This window comes from Raphanus sativus, unplaced genomic scaffold (assembly GCF_000801105.2).
Source record: "Raphanus sativus cultivar WK10039 unplaced genomic scaffold, ASM80110v3 Scaffold1495, whole genome shotgun sequence".
NCBI classification, from domain to species: Eukaryota; Viridiplantae; Streptophyta; class Magnoliopsida; order Brassicales; family Brassicaceae; genus Raphanus; species Raphanus sativus.
The window spans coordinates 1,077-17,634 of record NW_026616805.1 but is presented as its reverse complement, the minus strand read 5'-3'; the positions used below and the strand labels follow the sequence as shown (position 1 = coordinate 17,634).

Here is a 16,558-nt window from a genome sequence, read left to right as displayed (position 1 = left end):
GCCTTCTCTGTCTTGTCATTAGTTGTGAAACAAACAGATACAGTGATATAGTTTTGTGGTTAGCTCAAATGCTCAAAGAGTATGATCATAAGTTGAGTCAGTGAAACAAACTAAACAAGTCAGAACCTTAAATGTTAAGCTTCATAGTTTGTCACTGTCCTAAGATATTTTTCTGCTTTGTGAAATGTAATAAGTGATCATCCAATAGATACATAAAGTTGAAGAGTTTGTCTTTTACAAGATATTTTCTCCCCCATCTCTTCTTATGTTGAATCATTTTCATAAAAGTACAAAACATTGTTTCACATAAATATCCAAGGAGATATAAAAGCAAGAGATATTTCTATAAGTCTAACATGTAGACAGAAAGATCTCTGACAACAATAATAATAATTCAATAGAGTACTGCTCAGTGCATAGATATTTTGTAATGTTTTTTTTGATTAAGGACCCCCACCCATCAAGAAAGAGAGAGAGGTTATCAAGATTCTGCAATGGGGAAAGCTGAGCCAATACGGTTGTTGCCAAGTCGGTAGCATTTGACATTGACACTGTATGGACCCAACTGAATGTGGTTGTCTTCCCTTCCCATGAAGAAACACATCGTGTACAGAGCCAACTCGAACTCTGGACTTACTCCAACTAGTGTACTTGACACTGACTTCAAAACACCGTTCCACTCGAACTGGATCGTTAGCAGCTGAGTTTCTGAATCAGGCTGCATCATTAATAATATCTCAGTTCATGTTTCCAAGTGTTTATAATGAAAGAACAGATAATAATACTTACAATTTCACCACGACGACGGGGGAATATATACCCTTGGTAATCAACTGATCCTTTGGCTTCTTCTAGGTAGAACTGAAGCCAGTTATGGAAGCCAGAGACTTGTTCTCCACCACACTGTTTGATCTCACCTACAAAGACATGTTCAAAGGCAGAAGAGGAGCCAGAGGTGCCTCCACGTCCATAGAGATCGAACCAGAGACTCGTCAGCATTCTCTTGAACTCTTGGTAGCTCCCAGGAGCAACGTCCTTGATCGCAAGGTACTTGTGAAGGTACTTAACAACAGCGGTTCTGCTGATCTCTTCGATGAAAGCCGCCTGTTCTTGCCTCTCTTCTTCGGTGACAACTTCTTTGTAACCTTCGTGCGGGTTGTAGTTGTCGAGCAACGAGCAGAACCTAGCGAACGTCGGTTTTCTGAAGACCTCGTCGCTCACCCAAGAGAAGAGTAACCCTTCAGCCATGTCTGATCTCTCGTGGACTCTTTTCCCATCTCCGCAGTCGATCTGGTAATCGTTTCCGGGGACGAGGCGGTTCGAGTCGAGCTCCCAGAGTTTGTTGCAAGCTTCGGAGAGACCTGAGAGCTCTAGCTGTGAGGGCTCTAGGTCTCCTTGTGTTTCAGAGTCGTCTGAGTAGTGTTGTTCACTCGCTGGGCATTTGTAGCCTTGCCACTGCTCCTTCTTGACCTGAAGTAGATTAAAAAATCAGTGAAAGGATAGGTCAAAGTGTAAGCCTCAGGGCTTGATCTCGAACCTTATGTGATTGTCTTGAAGGTTTCTTTTTCCCCACGGTTTCCCAACCGTCGTTGTCTTCTTTCTGGCTCTCCTGTACATGGAATAATCAAATGCAAAACGTTAGATCATATAGCATTTCTGAAGGGGAAAGTAGCATTAGGTTACATTCTTCTTTTTAAGTTTTAAGTAAATGAAGTAAAAATCTCACCGAGGAGTCTTGTTGCTCGGTTACTTGAGCAGCATTCTCATTCTCTTCCTGCATGGGAACATCAAAATGTTGATACATTTATATATCATTCAAAATACTATTATATATCTATCTAGAAAGTTAGTTACATTATTGGTACGTAAAGTGTCTTTTGGTCAAGTAGCAGCAGCAATGTGACTAAAAACTCAAATGCGTTAAATGTTTTTGATCACAAACCTGATGTGAATGTCTTGTGGACATCCTTTCTCCCTTCTTCTCCCATTGATTCTCCTATACGTGTGCCGAGGAGAAACGTAAAAAACGACATTAGATGCTTTCTTTTATGATCTTGAAACATAGTTGAGAGCTAGTTTCATGATCATTATCTAAGTAACAGTAAAGTAATGCAAAGCAGAGCATCAATATGCCAATCTACATTAAAGCTTCTACTTATCGTGCGCGTGTGTGTCTCACCTAACTCTATAGAAACCCATTAGACACGGATAGATTCCTAAATTTATATCGAGTCCCGGTTCAATAACAGTACTAGTGAAAAGCTTAAACCCCAAAATATCTGTGAACTATTTTGATTTCTTTTACCTCTGGATTTTGGCGTCGACCATGTGGCGATGACACCGATCCTCCCGCGCGGTTATGATCATCGTCCTCACCGGAAACCACCTGCGACCATTTCCAGATCCAGATCATCAGAAACGCAAGTCAATAATAATATATATATATATATATATACATATATATAGCAGAGCATGAATGGTATAGGATAGGTTACAAAAAAAAAATGAATGGTATAGGACAGACGTTAGCCCAAGTCGATCTGGGTCTCTCGTCCCTTTGATCATCTCCGTCACGACGTTCGTCTCCTCCGAAAGCAACATCGGCTAAACCTTTGATCAATCCTTCCATATCGTTTCTACTGCTCTCAAAATGATTCAGACAAGTAGGAAGCCGAAAGAGAGTTTTGTCTTTAAAGATTTGTGATCCAGATTTGATACTTGTCTGATTACCTTCCTTTCGTATTTTCCCCACGCGCGCCTTTTCTTTACTTCTCCAATAGTATCCGGGAGTGTGGGAAGTTTCCGTGTACGTGCTAGAGAAAGCGCGTGACGTCGATTCGTATTTATTTTCACGACTTTATTATATACAACCACCATTGTCTTTAACGGTCGCTCGCTTATGCCGACAGATATAGTTGATGTGTAAATCGAAAATTTCAGAAACGTGAAAATTGAAATAATGATTAAATCTTATCTTACTTGAGAGAGTATCGTAGTTGAAGAACTATCGATTCATTGGTGAAATAATTTAATTTCTTAACTTTTAGTAATTTATATAAATGCGTAAATGATTTGTCTGTGCTTAACATCACGTTGCGTTGAAACAAATCATCTCATCTTCTTTTTTTTTTTAATATATCAAAATGATATTTCTCATTTTCCACCCGGAAGAGAGATGACTCATCATGGTAGAGCCGTCCTATAACCGTGCGCCAACGCGATTCATATTCATAAGAGTTAGGGAAAATCTGAGCGGTGGTATTAACGCGCTAACGTATGTGCGTCGTGTATACATATTAGAGTATAGACAATGCTCACATAATATGCGTTGCACGTTCCCGCCACAACGCAACGCTTGAAAAGTAAAAACTTTATCAACAATCAAAGTGGTACCAATAATTAACACATTCTTATAATATTAGTATAATTTACAAAATTGTGTAGAGTGCAGTTGTGTTGACTAAGGATTCATCAGCTTTCTCAAAGGTCAACTCTTCACATTCCTATCGAACTTTGGGGACGATCTATGGGCGCAGTTACCAGGGGTCACAGTTAAAAGTGGTACAAGTAGTTGTGTTGACTAAGGATTCATCAGCTTTCTCAAAGGTCAACTCTTCACATTCCTCTAGTTGTTCTCTCCAACTTCAAATGAAGCGTGTAATATAATGCGCACCCCAATGGTCAAGCAATCCAAATATCCAGTCTTATATGTTGCTGTCTGTGTCACTTCAGACGTTTGATCAATGTATATGACGGTTTGAGTACTTGTTGTGTTCTTGCACAAGATCAATTATAAAGTAGCCTCCATTGCAGTTAGCGTGGGGAAATCACAAAAACCTAACTGCTTGGTTTAACCACAAAGCCAAAGGGTGAGCTCCTTTCAGAAGCCATGCACATGATTTCATTCACGTTGCTTGGATTATTTCTTATGATAATCATTCATAAATGAAACAGAATGATGTGCTTATAGAAGATAATGATCACAACATGGACGACCCTGTAAACATGGAGGTAACTAGAGCATGTTGAAAACCCATAAGAAATGCATGGTGAATCAGGAGCTCCTTTAATTTTGATCTGAGTCCCTCAAGTGTTAGCCTTTAGGAGCCTTGCTCACAGTGACTGTTATTTGGCAGGGGAAGCCAATTGATCTGTTTGAGCACGGCTGTTCATTTACAAGCTCTACCAGGGAAAGCTGAGGCAGATACTCTTCACAAAGACGCACTGAAGAAGATATGTGCTTGACCTTTGTTGTATATCTTCTATGCACCTTGTCATGCGAATGAACTACAATCATACTATCCTTAGATATGGAAAAAACATTTTATAGATAAATGAAATAATCCGTTCAGGAATCCACCACAAGACAAGTCACCAAATCGAAAACCAAACGATTTACAACTATTGTATAATTTAAACAGGAGACATTTTTGCTTATATGATATTAAAGACACTATTCCCCCCATCTTAGCCGCAGCAACCTCCTCCTTGCGATGTGGATCCGTCTCTACCACCTGATGGTCCCGGGATTCCTCCATATCCAACCTTTATTCCATACGACTCATTTGACACATCAAACACACCATCTTCAATCTTTTTGTATATAGTTGCCGCTGTCTTTATGAATGCCTAGCCAAATTTTCAAAACCGTAACACACATCAAACTCATTCATACGCTTTAGCATTTCTAAAGGCGTGTAAATAATAGAACTAAACAAGTAGGGAGAGATTTGTGGAATGGGACACACTAGTTATGCTTTCTATGTTATATTTGTAACTGACTTAATCCTTAATATTTGTAACTGACTTAGAACAAAACGCTTTAGATATCTACATCTAAAGCCTAAACAACAACCACACTGGAATTGCAAAAAAAAAAAGGGAGGGGTTACAATGTTACATACCTCTTCGACATTCTGAGCAGTCTTGGCGGAGGCTTCCATGAAAATAAGACCGTGCTCCTTTGCAAACTGCTCTCCTTCCTCCGTGGTGACTGCCCTCCTGTGGTCAAGATCAGACTTATTCCCAATGAGCATTATCGTCATATTTGCGTTTGCATGCTGCCTCGCATCCTCTAACCAGCTAGCTAGATGGTTAAACGTCTCCCTCCTGCAAACGAAAAGAACAATATATACTGTTGAGTTTGTCAACGTTTGCTACACTATTTCACAACTACAAATCTACTTCTCATTCAGATCTTTAGGTACTGGTACACAAAGGAAACTCTAGCTAGTGGTTTTGCACCTTGTGATATCATAGACAAGCAATGCACCTGCAGCACCTCTGTAGTAAGACCTTGTAATAGACCTAAAAGATTCTTGACCAGCCTGCCACACAGCAAAAAAACGAGTCAAGGGAGGCAAGGATCATACGAGAGTGTTCACAAATTCAAAAAAAGAGAGAGGACCGTATCCCAGATCTGGAGTTTGAGGGGCTTGTTGTCGATGGTGATCATCCTAGCCCCAAATTCAACACCAATGGTGAGATCATGCACCGGCTGAAACCTCTTGTCCGTGAACTGTAGCAGAAGGCATGATTTCCCTACTCCTGAATGAATTTATCACAAATCAAATACAAACAATCAAACAAACAATTGCTTGTAATCAACTCAATTCCTGAAAAGAGAGAGAGGAGTTACCTGTATCGCCGATGATGATGTACTTGAAGAGGTAAGCGTAAGACATTGAAATCGAGATCCCTGATCCCCGCCGATGATTGATAGGCAGAGAAGAGAAGAGAATCTATTTCGTTTCTATAAAGACGGGGACGGGACGGTTGATTTCCCAGCAAATCCAGCGATGCATCAACCTGTATTGTCGCTCATTACAATACTGTCTAGCGTTTCCACGTATCGTAACCCCACTTCATGACGTTTTGTTCCGAAAAAGACAGCACGTAGTCTCCTTAATGAGAAAAAAAAAATTAAAAATAAAAATATATACAGAAGTTGAAACCTTTGGATTTTTTTTCTTTTTGTTTTCTTTAATAGTTCCTATGATATGAGAGTTATGGTCTTTAATTGTGAAGCATAATCAAAAAAAAAAAATAACTAAAGCAAAAGTAAGATTGTACTAACTATTCGCCATGTGAAGAATTTTTTTGTGTATCCTATTATTAGGATATGTTCCTCTTATCTTGATTTTATTTGTCAATTTATGTAATTTTGATCTTTATGCGTTTAAACTTTGTAGAGAATGGAGAGTTCTTTCTTCAATATTTCTACTTTTTATCTAATCCTTATCTTTCTAACATGTTTTTGCTTGGTCTTGCTAAGTATAGTTGCTTATTCTAGATTTTTGGATAAATCAATATTTTTTTAGAAGACATAAGATTTACAAATGTAATCAAATACCTGATTTGGACCTATTTTTTCTATTTACATCAAAGAGTAATTAACATAACTAAGAAATAATTAGCTTAATTGGTGTGTTTTGGTAAAGTGCGATTTTGGCGACGAAAACGGCGATCAAAGGTTCTCAATCTTCGCTGCCTTCTAAGGCGGCTGAGATGGATCTGAAGGAGGTTGCGACGGATTCTACACCTCCGATTAAGCAAGGAAAGGGTTCATGGGCAGAGGTTGCACAGAAGAAACAAGTTCTGAAGAAATACGAGTTCGAAGTTTCAGAAACGGGGGGGAAAAAAAAGTGGAGGTTCCATCGGATATCATCGAGAAGGCGAGTCCATTGTGGGAAGATTTCGTGATTGCGAGGTTCCTGGAAACAACTCCTCACATCGCGAAGGTTCATATGATTGTTAATAAGATTTGGGTGTTTGGTGAAAAGAATCAGAAAATCGAAGTTTATGAGATGGATGCTACTACAATGAGGATAAGAATCACAAATGAGAATAATTAGCTTAATTTGTACACAAATGGTTCAATATTATTGTTAGTTTTTGAGAATAAAGATACATCAGTATAATAATAAAGCATTTATATCAGACAAATATATACCAAATCATGCTTCTTTTGTTGATGAAGATCACCCGAAGAAGTCTAAGTTTACTAGTCTCACCATAGCGTTGACTAATAAACATGGTGTACAAGTTTGTATCCTCTTAGACCATATCTTCTTTCTCAATTTAGATGGAAAGTCGGTGCACTTGGAAGAAGTCACACCATTGATGCGATGAAGTTAAAGTTTTCAGTAGAGATTGAGGAGGAGAAGGAAAAGATGGTCTATATTCTTTTAAGATTTTGATGATATTGATGTTACCTTCAAGAACAAAGAGTTGTACATAAAACTGAGAACATAGCACTTGTCCGTCAAACTTGTGGAAGAACAAATGAGGTAATGAAGGATTTGAAAAGTTGATATCGGTGGATCACAAAATCTTCTTTAACACTATGGAGCTTAAAGACATTGATGGTCTGCTACGTGGTGAAGAATATGACACAATCTCTTTATAAGACTGGAAATTACACACTAACTAAAAACACTTTGAAGAAAAAAAATAACGACATTAAATGGTTTTGGGAGGTAATGTTCTTGGAATAATCTCTTGGTTTTAAAAACCTGTTTTCACAATGGTGTTGTCTATATAATGGATTTCTGTTGGTCAGTCGATGGAGTGGACGAAAAGAGATGGCACAATCATCTTTACTTTTTGACTGCAAGGATATACTTACTCTTGGGTTGCTTTGAGAAACTCCCAGAGAGACTTTCAATAACATGACAGTTCGGCTCTAATGTACTTGATTTTCTTTTCCTAAGTCTCAGACCAGCAGTTCTCAGCTGCGAATTAGAGAGTACAACAACATTGAAGAGATGGAAAATTTGCTACATTTGCAACTGCATCATCTCTTAACATTTTACTAATGATAATATACATGATTTAATTAGTATGTAACCGAACATAGTGTTGTTTTATTTATATAATATTTTCAAAAACCTTAATCTTTATAACTGAAATTAGAATTTGATCTGCACCCCGCGGGAATGTTTGATTTAACTCTTGTAATCAACGTAAACTCATAACCGCTGGTTTTATTAAAAAATAATCCATGTATATCTTTTATGTTTTTTAATTTATATATAGAATATAATATATTATTTTATAGTATAGATGTTTGATAATAATTTTTATTTGTAGATAATATTATATTAAAAGTTTATAACTCGATGCAATTTGATGTAATTGTACTATTCATATATTAACATGTTTTTGTTAATTTATATTAAAATGAAACAACATAATAATTTTTTAAATTTTTTTGCATTAGTTTACTACGAATTATTATTAATTTTAAGATATTTTATTTTCTTAAAAAACCGAATTCTAGAAATTTTTATATTTGAATAAACTAAATAAATTAATACTATAGTTAAAAAATTATATAATATAATACTTCAGTTTGTAAACTAAATAAATTCATTTATATTGTTATTTGTTTTCAAACTACCAAAATATACTTCAGTTTTATATTATACAGTATAAGATAGATATAGATACTAGAGAGCTTTCACCTTAGCAACGTTTGATGGTTCGATTTTACCATATATTTCTTCAGACATAGTAAATTTATTCAGTCCGGTGAACTAGTTGTTCCTGTTTCAAAGCAGGATACAAGTCCTATGCGGAAACTAATTCTTGTGCCTTTGTGAAAAAAACTGCTCATGCTCATGCTATCTCACATATAGTATTTTAGTTTGTTCCTCATTTTCAAGTCTTTGTTCCAAATATTAATGCACTTATCAACCAATCTGAGTAGATTATCAATTTATTAAGTAACATATGTATATGTATATTGATATTGGTACAAACATTCTAGTAGTAGCCTAATCACCTAACAATCATCAATATCATCATCATACTACAATTCTTGTGGTTTCCACTTTCTAAGTTCAGCATCGACGATGCAGTGTGCTTCCTCTGCGATCTCTGCATTTCTCAAAGCAGCATCAATCGCCTCATTTACCTCATCCATCTCTCTCAACTTCTCCTCCAGCATCCTCTCCCCTTCCACTCTGCTCGCATTGATCTCTTCCAGCTGCGCAGCAACCGTTTTCGCTTTGTACTGCACCATTCTCTCCGATTCTTCGTGCCTCCCTCTCAACTCCTCGTACTCTTTCAACGATATCCTAATCTTCTTGTCAGGCTCATCATGCGTCAGACTCTCCTTCTTATCAGTAAGCACTCTCATGTCTTCCACAGCTCTCTTCTCCGCCGTCTTCGCTTTCTTCACGGCCTTGCCAACTATCTCCAGCTGTTTAACCGCATCACCCATCGCCATATGCGTGGCTGCTGCCTCTCTCCTGAGTTCGTCCACGTGCATCCTCATCTCTTCCGCTTCTTGTCTTGTTTTCTCTGCTTCACGCATGATTTCTCCGACCTTACGGCTCGCTTCGACCCATTCTCCTTCCTCGACTTCTTGTCTCTCCTTTTCGTTTTCCTTCAGGTCTCTGTTCTCTCTCTGCACTCCGTCCAACTCCACCGTCAGCGACCCCACCAAGCTTTTGTATGATCTTTCTTCATCCCCAATCTCTCGCATCTCGCTCTTGGCCTCTCTGAGCTCACGAGCGAGTTTGATCTCCTCCTGTAAACGCTCGTTCCCGGCAGATATCTCTGCCAGCTCATCTATCTCTTTCCTCAGTTCAGGATCACAATCTCGCCTCAGATCCTCAAGCCTCTGCTCAGCTTCTCGCTTCCTTGCCGCGTAAGTTTCCCTCGCAGCCGTTCTCTCCTCGTTTATCTTCTCTTCCTCCTCCCTTTTCTTATCAGCATCCGTGTTCAATCTCAGGACAGTGTCACGCATCTCAGCTATCTCCTCCGACATGTCTTTGATCTTTTTGGAGTTAACCACTAACGAACACTCTGCTTCCTCTGCTTTTTGAAGCTCAGCTAACCTTTCTTCCACCGAAATGCTGAACTCTTGTTTTATTTCCTTTAGTTTATGTTTCGCCATGGACAGCTCTGCGATGGCTAAGATGTAATCCTCTCTCACGCTCTCTGTTTCTTGGTTTTCGGATTGAAGCCGCTCTAACCGTTGAGTCATGGTGTGTTTGGTCAGGATGGCAGATTTTCTTGATTGTTTGGTGGCTTCTAGTTTAGCCCTCAGATCAGAGGCCTTCCGCTGAGCAGAGTCGAGATCAGAGAGAGCTCGTGCTTTCGCTTTGACAGAGGTGTCGAGACACAACTGGACTCTCTCCATTTCTTGTTCTGCTAACAGAAGCTGTGTCTCCTTTTCCGACGCATCCGGTGGATCCTTCAAAAGCAGAAAGAAACAAACAAAACCTAATTCAGAAAAATGCAGAATGAAAAATGAGAGAAGAGTGAATGATACGGTACCTGAGAGGACGAGGTGGAGGAGGAGAGACGCTGTTGTTGTTGTTGTTGTTGATGCTTAGGGAAGCTAACTTGACGGAATAAACTAACGGCGTCTCTAACGGATTGGAAGGGAGCACGTGTGTCAATCTCTCCCACCTCACTGCTCCGAGGAAGAGTCTCCGGAGGCATCACGGGAGCATCAGCTCTCATCTTCGCCATCGATCCCCTCTCTCTCTCTCTCAAAACACAAAAGTGTTTTTGTCTTTGTTCTTACGTAATGACGCAGAAAGAGAGAATTTGATTTTTCTTCTTCCAAACAATGAACCAAAGGGTCGCCATGTTTTGCGCTTATGTCTTTTTTGTCCCTCTATGGCCTTCCTTCTCCTTTTCCTTTATCCATCATTCTATTTTTGGACATCAAATCTTTGAATCCTAAAATAAGAAAACCTTAAAAGTATGTGCTCTTTAATTAGAAAAATAATACTAATATATGGCATTTTATTACTATCAGTATCAGACTCTTGTTTGTACCAGTGACACTAGAAACATACTAATTTGCTAATATCAAGACAAAGAACTGACATTGTACTGATCAATTCGTCTCCTCGGCTTCTGCTTATTGAGCTCTTTGTCTTTTAACATCAAATCACTTCGTCCTTACCAAGCTCAGAGTCATCAACAATGTCCTGAGACTTTACTTGATCTACAATTATTTCATCTTCCGCAGTACTGAAGAAAAAAATACAAAACTTTCAATGCACTCCAAAGAAACAATTAGGGTTCCATAAGAAAAGACATGCATAAGAGGGAGAAAAAGACCCCGATCATTGTCATCTTGAGAGAGGGATTGAGTGGGATCTGAGAGAGCAACAGCGAATCATCGGAGAGCTTGTTACCGACTTTGGGATAGAGAAGCTTCTGTCGCTTGGGCAAGACGTTGGTGAGGAAGCAAATGCGACATCTTCAACTCAGCAACCGAGTCAATGGAAGGATTTAAAAGTTTAGCAATTAAACCCAAACACCAAAGTGAGGGCTATATTGCATCATATCAAAACTTTGGAACTTAATTGTTAAAAACTAATTTATTTGGTGGCGAAACTATAAATTAAGAGAAAAAGCTGTTGCCGTTTGTAATTCCAATTGTACGGTACAATTTGTACCTTCCTTCTACAGATTTTGTGGTATGGGGCAGAAGATGTCAAGGAAGACATTCAACAGAAAGTACGTAGCAGAAATGGTATGTATGTGGGTCAGCTAAACCCCTTGCTTACGTGGATAATATTTTATTAACAAGTGTTTTTATGCCAACAATACCTTTTTGGGATTCTATATAATCTTGTTTTTGGTTAAAATGTTAAATTTATTTGGATTTTTTAATATAAATATTAAATCTATATAGATTATATCATCTTCTTTCTGAGTTTGAAGATCATATATATAATCTTTTTCATATATATAATCTTGAATATCATTATAGACTACATCATTCAGATAAAAAAATTGTATTTTTCATTTGATAACCAACTCACACCAAAAAAAATCCCAAAAAGGAGAAAAAGAAATGATATAATAATGTGTTTTGTTCAAAAGCTACAAATGTCTGTAAGAAAAGAAAAACAGTTGGGGCAGGCTTGAATATTTGTGAACTCTGATCCTTCCCTCCAAATTTAGGTTAGACTTTGTAACAATAATATTAGGAAGAAAAAAAAAAGACATTTCAAAAGGAGAAACTGCGTCTTATGCAAATGTTTGACCAAGCACTTTATCAAATTTATTAATTCATAAAAAAAAGATAAAGAAACAGTTATCAATTTCTTAATTTTTAAAATGAAGAAGAATAAGAGAAACAATTACATTAACTGATTAGAAAACAAAATCAAATATTAATTAATTAAAAGATGTAAAAACAATTATCAATTTATGAATTAATTAAAAATGAAGAAACAATTATTAGGTAAACAAGTAATTGCTTGGAATTGGCGTGTGTATTAGTAAAGAGATATATCATTATTTATTAGTATGGTGCACAAACTAAATCATTATTATTAAGCAGACAGGCAAATTGACCAAAGAATATAAAAGTCAAATGAAGGAAGAGGCTTTTTGCCTTTATATTTTATTTATAAGAAAAAGACATATGAAGGCCATCCTATCCTTTAAATCATATACAACCAAATCCATCATCTATTGTATATATATACAAACGCTTGCTTGTTCCATTTCATAGCCAATTGGTACTTGTTTACATAATCATAGAATCAGAATAATGGAGATGAGGTTCTTGTTCCGTGCCTTGACTTTGGTCTTCATGGTGGCTTTGGGGGAAGCAGTTGGTGACAGAATGAGATGGACCAGAAAGGAGTTGGTGGAGATAGCTGGCTACGGCGAAATCAAACTCTCCTCCGTCATCCTCACCGCCTCTCTTCTCTCTTCCTCCTCCGACCCTATCTCTGGTACGTACTGAAAACTAGTTCATGTCCCTTATACAGGTCTCTAACACATCATCATCGTCATGCTGCAGGTGCTACCGTTGGTATCATGTGCCATACTGGACATAGGAGGAGATCCAAAGTGATCAAAGCTTTCACAAATGAGTTTGGGCAGTTCAACATCGATCTTCCTTCTCACCTACATGCAATTCCTGACCTAGACAAGGCTTGTTCCATCAAACCACTCTCTGTTCCTAAACCGTATCATCGATGCTCTCACAAGATTCACAGAGGTATCAAACTCGTTTCTTCCTCAAACGGCTTGCGCTTCTACACAGCAGGCAACATCACCTTATACTGATTTTACCATGTAAATAGAGATTTCAGACATGCCTTTCATTTTTTCTATATGGTTCCTTCTCACTTCTTGAGAGAAAGAGATACAGTCTTTGTATATAATGTCTCTTTTTATTTGCTGTAACAAAAATGATAGATGCAGTTAATGTTTGCTTCATGCACAGATTTTTTTTGCTACTATAGGGAACAGATTTCCCCTGTTTTTTTTGTTGTTGTTGTTGAGAAGACTCTGCTTTACTTTTGTTTGTTTTATCATGGTAATAGCTAATCACTCATTTAAGCGTTAAGACAAGTCTTGTTTCAACATCTAAGAACATGGATTACAATCCAAACAATATAACACACACGTTTCTTCTTTAGTTGAAGCTTTAGTTCCACGTCCTTATAACCCACCAAACACTCCATATGTACACCTAAAAGAACACTTCATTCATTCCCAAGCTTCTTCTTCCTCTACTTGACTGGATCTTCAACGTGAATTGTGTACACGGCTGCACAACACAAGCATAGTAGACATATAAGTATACGTTTGACTATTTATGTTTCTCTAAAACAAAAATAAACAAATGAAATGATGAGTAAACCTTCTAGGTAAGTTTGCCTTTCTACATTGTTTCGACTCTTCATTCAACATAGCCAATGCGTTTTCCTTCTCTCTGGCCGCAGCTTCCCTCTTTGCCTTCTTTGTCTCCACTTCAATGGCTTTCGTTAGAGCATCCACTTTCTTCAACAACATCTAAGTACAGAGAGCATGTTAACTTGCATGCTAAGCAAGGTTACATGTAATCAAAGAGATTAAACAACTAGAAAAAGATTGTAGTTCACCTTGATTTCTTCATTTTTGGCATTTATAGTACCCTCTTTACTCTCACAAACCTTCCTTAGAGCAATTACTTCCTTCTGAAGCCTGTCATATAAAAACCCTGAAACCATATCTTCTTCCTTAGCATCCTGGTCAGATAATCCGTTTGTTAAAATCTTTGAGTTCTCTTTTCCATCAGTCTCTGCAGCTCTGTTGATAGGCTGATTAACAGCATGGATTCTTCCTGTAACTGAGCCTCGTGGCTGAGAACTAGACCTTTTCTTTGATCCTCCACCACCACTCGTCAAGAATCCTAAAATCTTGCCAGATTTTTCACTCTTTGTAGTTGTTCTAGAGATACAAAACATGTTTGGACTTTTCAAGCCATCTTCTATTGTTTTCAGCCTCAGCTTCAACCTCTCCTGTATATATTACTTAGAGGCATTAGAAACTACACTTTCTTGCAACACAAGATTAAAAATATAACCATCCACCTTTAGCTGTGATTCAGCCTTAGCTGTTCTCTCTGAAACAGCTAGCTTATCTTTCAGTTTCTGCATTTCTCCCTGCACACAAGACACAAGAAAAATTTCACAAAAACAATACACAATGTGTATTTGGGTGTGTAAGTGAAGAGTAGTTACATGGAGAAGCCTTCTCTCTTCAAGCCATTGCTTTACAGGCATTACTCTATCATTCTCATCTTTCCACTCGTTAGCAACAGCAAGAGCCACTCTACTTGCTGACACTTTGACTCTGGCCAGCTCTCTCTCCAATGTTCTTTTATCTTCCTGTTGAAAACAATCTTCTCAGCTTTTAAACACAAATGCAAGAGTTTAATTACAAGAAATTAACAGGAGACACTTGCATTGAGCTGAGAGATTTGGCGGCGATAGTCTCTAACTGCATTTGCAGCTGTTCCTCCCGCCAAGATTGCTTCCTCCAACTCTCCAATGGTTTGAGAGAGCTTCTCAATCTCCAACACTTTCTGGCGGTTTATTTTCTCAAGAAACTTGTACTCTTCCTGGCAGATCTCAATCTGTCTTCGAAGCTCAAAGTTGTGGTTCTGAACCTCCTCAACAATCAAAGCACGTTCAAGTGCACTTTTCAAGATTCTCTCTGCCTCGAGAAGCGCTGATTCTTTTGATTTTGTCAGCCGTTCCAACGCTTTCTTGTCTTCTTGAAGCGCAGAGATCTGTAAACACACACACAAGAAGCTATATATAGTCAAGCCATGATGCTTGTAATAACAAACAAGAAGAGAACAAGTTTGAAATCAAGACCTGATGCTTTTGAATCTTGATCTGAGATTCAAGAGGAGCAATAACTGATTCGAGGGGTAGAGAATCATCATCTTCCTGTTGGTGAGTGTAAACCCTCCTCAGTGCTTCTTCTGCAGCGTCCTGTGCCGCTAATGCATCTTCCTTCTCTTCTTCTAGCTTCTTCATCTCCATCTCCTGCTCTTCCATGACACAATCTTAACTTAGTTCTTCTATCCATTTCTAAATGTTTTGACATGAGTTGTATCACAAAGATTATATATAGTCTTTGAGGAAAAACGCACCTTTTGTTCAGCAAGATTCTTAGAGACTTCAAGTCTTTCCTCCAACTTCCTCATGTTTTCTCTAAGCTGAAAGACAACCAAATAGTACCATCAGAGCTCAATAAAGATGGCGAATATGAAAAACATAACACTGATCAAGAAAGCTTGTAGGTAAGACAGAGTAGAACAGCTATAAAAAGCTTTTGGAGGATCATCAGCAACATAGATGATGATCATACAAATGGGAATGATCATGTTTTATGCTAACGTACCTCCCCAAATGCTCCGTTTTTGAGCTCTTCATTTGTTCTCAAAGCCTTAATTTCAGCTTTAGCAGCCAAAAGCTCCTTGTCCTTTTCTGTAAATAGAAATGAAAAGAAAACAGCACATCTCTCAAACATTTAGCAAGTACTCTCAGAAGGATTTTGATGAATAAAAACGATGGAGAAGAAAAGAAGAACCTTTAAGCTGGCTTTGCAGAGAAGAGGTGTTTGATGCAAAAGGGTTTTCTCCTGCGGTCATTGTTACTTTCAAAGGCTCTTCCCTTCTTTGTTTGCAGTGTAGATATGAGTTTTTGGTGTAAGCAGTTTAAGGAATGATACAGAGGAATTTAATATATATACACTCAAGCTTTATAGAGATAGAGAGAGACCATTACTTAAAGGAATTGATGTTGAAGGAGAGAGAGAGTTAAACTTACTTACTTTCTTTTCCTCATTCTCAAGCAACCGTCTCTGTTTTAAGCCATTGACATTAACCAACCCTTCCCTCTACTTATCTCTCTCTTTCACTACCCATTTCAATTCTAAAATGCTTTCAAGTTTATTTTTTATTTGACTCTCTCTCTCTCTCTCTCTCTCTCTCTCTCTCTCTCTCTCTCAGTTACATAGATTCTTTTCACTATGATTTTACATGGTCAAGTAAATGAAAGGTTATAAGTTACTGTCCTTTAGATTTTGTTCATCATCAAAGTTACCGGATAGTGCATATTTTTCATGTTCCAAACGTTAACTTAATGGATTTTATTTTATCTAAAGGTTAAGGGACACGGTCTGAAAATTAAATAAGTTAATTTAAAAAACAGGTGTATGGTTCTACCTCGAATGGAAATTTTATAAATAAAAACAAATGTGTAAAGCTAGAGAAGCTGAGAATAATCCA

At 37.8% G+C, this 16,558-nt stretch overlaps 5 protein-coding genes across 5 annotated transcripts; 1 reads left to right on the top strand and 4 right to left on the bottom strand.

Moving 5' to 3' along the window:
- Nucleotides 1-260: 260 nt before the first annotated feature.
- LOC108832604 (uncharacterized) lies at nucleotides 261-2,721 on the bottom strand. The gene is made up of 7 exons (XM_018606072.2): nucleotides 2,525-2,721; nucleotides 2,306-2,386; nucleotides 1,943-1,996; nucleotides 1,727-1,774; nucleotides 1,538-1,609; nucleotides 790-1,470; nucleotides 261-718 (listed from the first exon to the last, which is right to left on the bottom strand). The coding sequence occupies exons 1-7, from the start codon at nucleotides 2,627-2,629 to the stop codon at nucleotides 482-484; spliced, it is 1,278 nt and encodes a 425-aa protein (XP_018461574.1). The 5' UTR covers nucleotides 2,630-2,721; the 3' UTR covers nucleotides 261-481.
- Nucleotides 2,722-4,309: 1,588 nt separating this feature from the next.
- On the bottom strand, nucleotides 4,310-5,799 carry LOC108832606 (ras-related protein RABB1c). The gene is made up of 5 exons (XM_018606074.2): nucleotides 5,639-5,799; nucleotides 5,408-5,547; nucleotides 5,245-5,327; nucleotides 4,905-5,109; nucleotides 4,310-4,629 (listed from the first exon to the last, which is right to left on the bottom strand). Exons 1-5 carry the CDS (start codon nucleotides 5,682-5,684, stop codon nucleotides 4,468-4,470), a joined length of 636 nt encoding a protein of 211 aa, XP_018461576.1. The 5' UTR covers nucleotides 5,685-5,799; the 3' UTR covers nucleotides 4,310-4,467.
- Nucleotides 5,800-8,764: 2,965 nt separating this feature from the next.
- Nucleotides 8,765-10,513, bottom strand: LOC108832608 (putative WEB family protein At4g17210). The gene is made up of 2 exons (XM_056998942.1): nucleotides 10,288-10,513; nucleotides 8,765-10,204 (listed from the first exon to the last, which is right to left on the bottom strand). Exons 1-2 carry the CDS (start codon nucleotides 10,483-10,485, stop codon nucleotides 8,813-8,815), a joined length of 1,590 nt encoding a protein of 529 aa, XP_056854922.1. The 5' UTR covers nucleotides 10,486-10,513; the 3' UTR covers nucleotides 8,765-8,812.
- A 1,926-nt stretch (nucleotides 10,514-12,439) lies between these two features.
- On the top strand, nucleotides 12,440-13,209 carry LOC130504326 (uncharacterized). The gene is made up of 2 exons (XM_056998941.1): nucleotides 12,440-12,719; nucleotides 12,788-13,209. The coding sequence occupies exons 1-2, from the start codon at nucleotides 12,533-12,535 to the stop codon at nucleotides 13,054-13,056; spliced, it is 456 nt and encodes a 151-aa protein (XP_056854921.1). The 5' UTR covers nucleotides 12,440-12,532; the 3' UTR covers nucleotides 13,057-13,209.
- Nucleotides 13,210-13,340: 131 nt separating this feature from the next.
- LOC130504325 (microtubule-associated protein 70-5-like) lies at nucleotides 13,341-16,048 on the bottom strand. The gene is made up of 10 exons (XM_056998940.1): nucleotides 15,859-16,048; nucleotides 15,670-15,755; nucleotides 15,419-15,484; nucleotides 15,138-15,311; nucleotides 14,719-15,049; nucleotides 14,499-14,641; nucleotides 14,349-14,420; nucleotides 13,878-14,276; nucleotides 13,637-13,788; nucleotides 13,341-13,543 (listed from the first exon to the last, which is right to left on the bottom strand). Exons 1-10 carry the CDS (start codon nucleotides 15,917-15,919, stop codon nucleotides 13,522-13,524), a joined length of 1,506 nt encoding a protein of 501 aa, XP_056854920.1. The 5' UTR covers nucleotides 15,920-16,048; the 3' UTR covers nucleotides 13,341-13,521.
- Nucleotides 16,049-16,558: the final 510 nt, after the last annotated feature.

Coding starts and splice junctions, on each gene's coding strand:
- LOC108832604 (XM_018606072.2), bottom strand. CDS start 2,629: ATGGAAGGATTGATCAAAGGTTTAGCCGATGTTGCTTTCGGAGGAGAC. Junction 1,775..1,942: donor CCACAAGACATTCACATCAG/GTTTGTGATCAA, acceptor GTTCCCATGCAG/GAAGAGAATGAGAATGCTGC. Junction 1,610..1,726: donor CCGAGCAACAAGACTCCTCG/GTGAGATTTTTA, acceptor TTCCATGTACAG/GAGAGCCAGAAAGAAGACAA.
- LOC108832606 (XM_018606074.2), bottom strand. CDS start 5,684: ATGTCTTACGCTTACCTCTTCAAGTACATCATCATCGGCGATACAG. Junction 5,328..5,407: donor AACTCCAGATCTGGGATACG/GTCCTCTCTCTT, acceptor GCTGTGTGGCAG/GCTGGTCAAGAATCTTTTAG. Junction 4,630..4,904: donor CTGCTCAGAATGTCGAAGAG/GTATGTAACATT, acceptor AAATTTGGCTAG/GCATTCATAAAGACAGCGGC.
- LOC108832608 (XM_056998942.1), bottom strand. CDS start 10,485: ATGGCGAAGATGAGAGCTGATGCTCCCGTGATGCCTCCGGAGACTCTT. Junction 10,205..10,287: donor CCTCCACCTCGTCCTCTCAG/GTACCGTATCAT, acceptor CTGCTTTTGAAG/GATCCACCGGATGCGTCGGA.
- LOC130504326 (XM_056998941.1), top strand. CDS start 12,533: ATGGAGATGAGGTTCTTGTTCCGTGCCTTGACTTTGGTCTTCATGGTG. Junction 12,720..12,787: donor CTCCTCCGACCCTATCTCTG/GTACGTACTGAA, acceptor GTCATGCTGCAG/GTGCTACCGTTGGTATCATG.
- LOC130504325 (XM_056998940.1), bottom strand. CDS start 15,919: ATGACCGCAGGAGAAAACCCTTTTGCATCAAACACCTCTTCTCTGCAA. Junction 14,421..14,498: donor AAGAGAGAAGGCTTCTCCAT/GTAACTACTCTT, acceptor TCTTGTGTGCAG/GGAGAAATGCAGAAACTGAA. Junction 13,789..13,877: donor CCAAAAATGAAGAAATCAAG/GTGAACTACAAT, acceptor CTCTGTACTTAG/ATGTTGTTGAAGAAAGTGGA.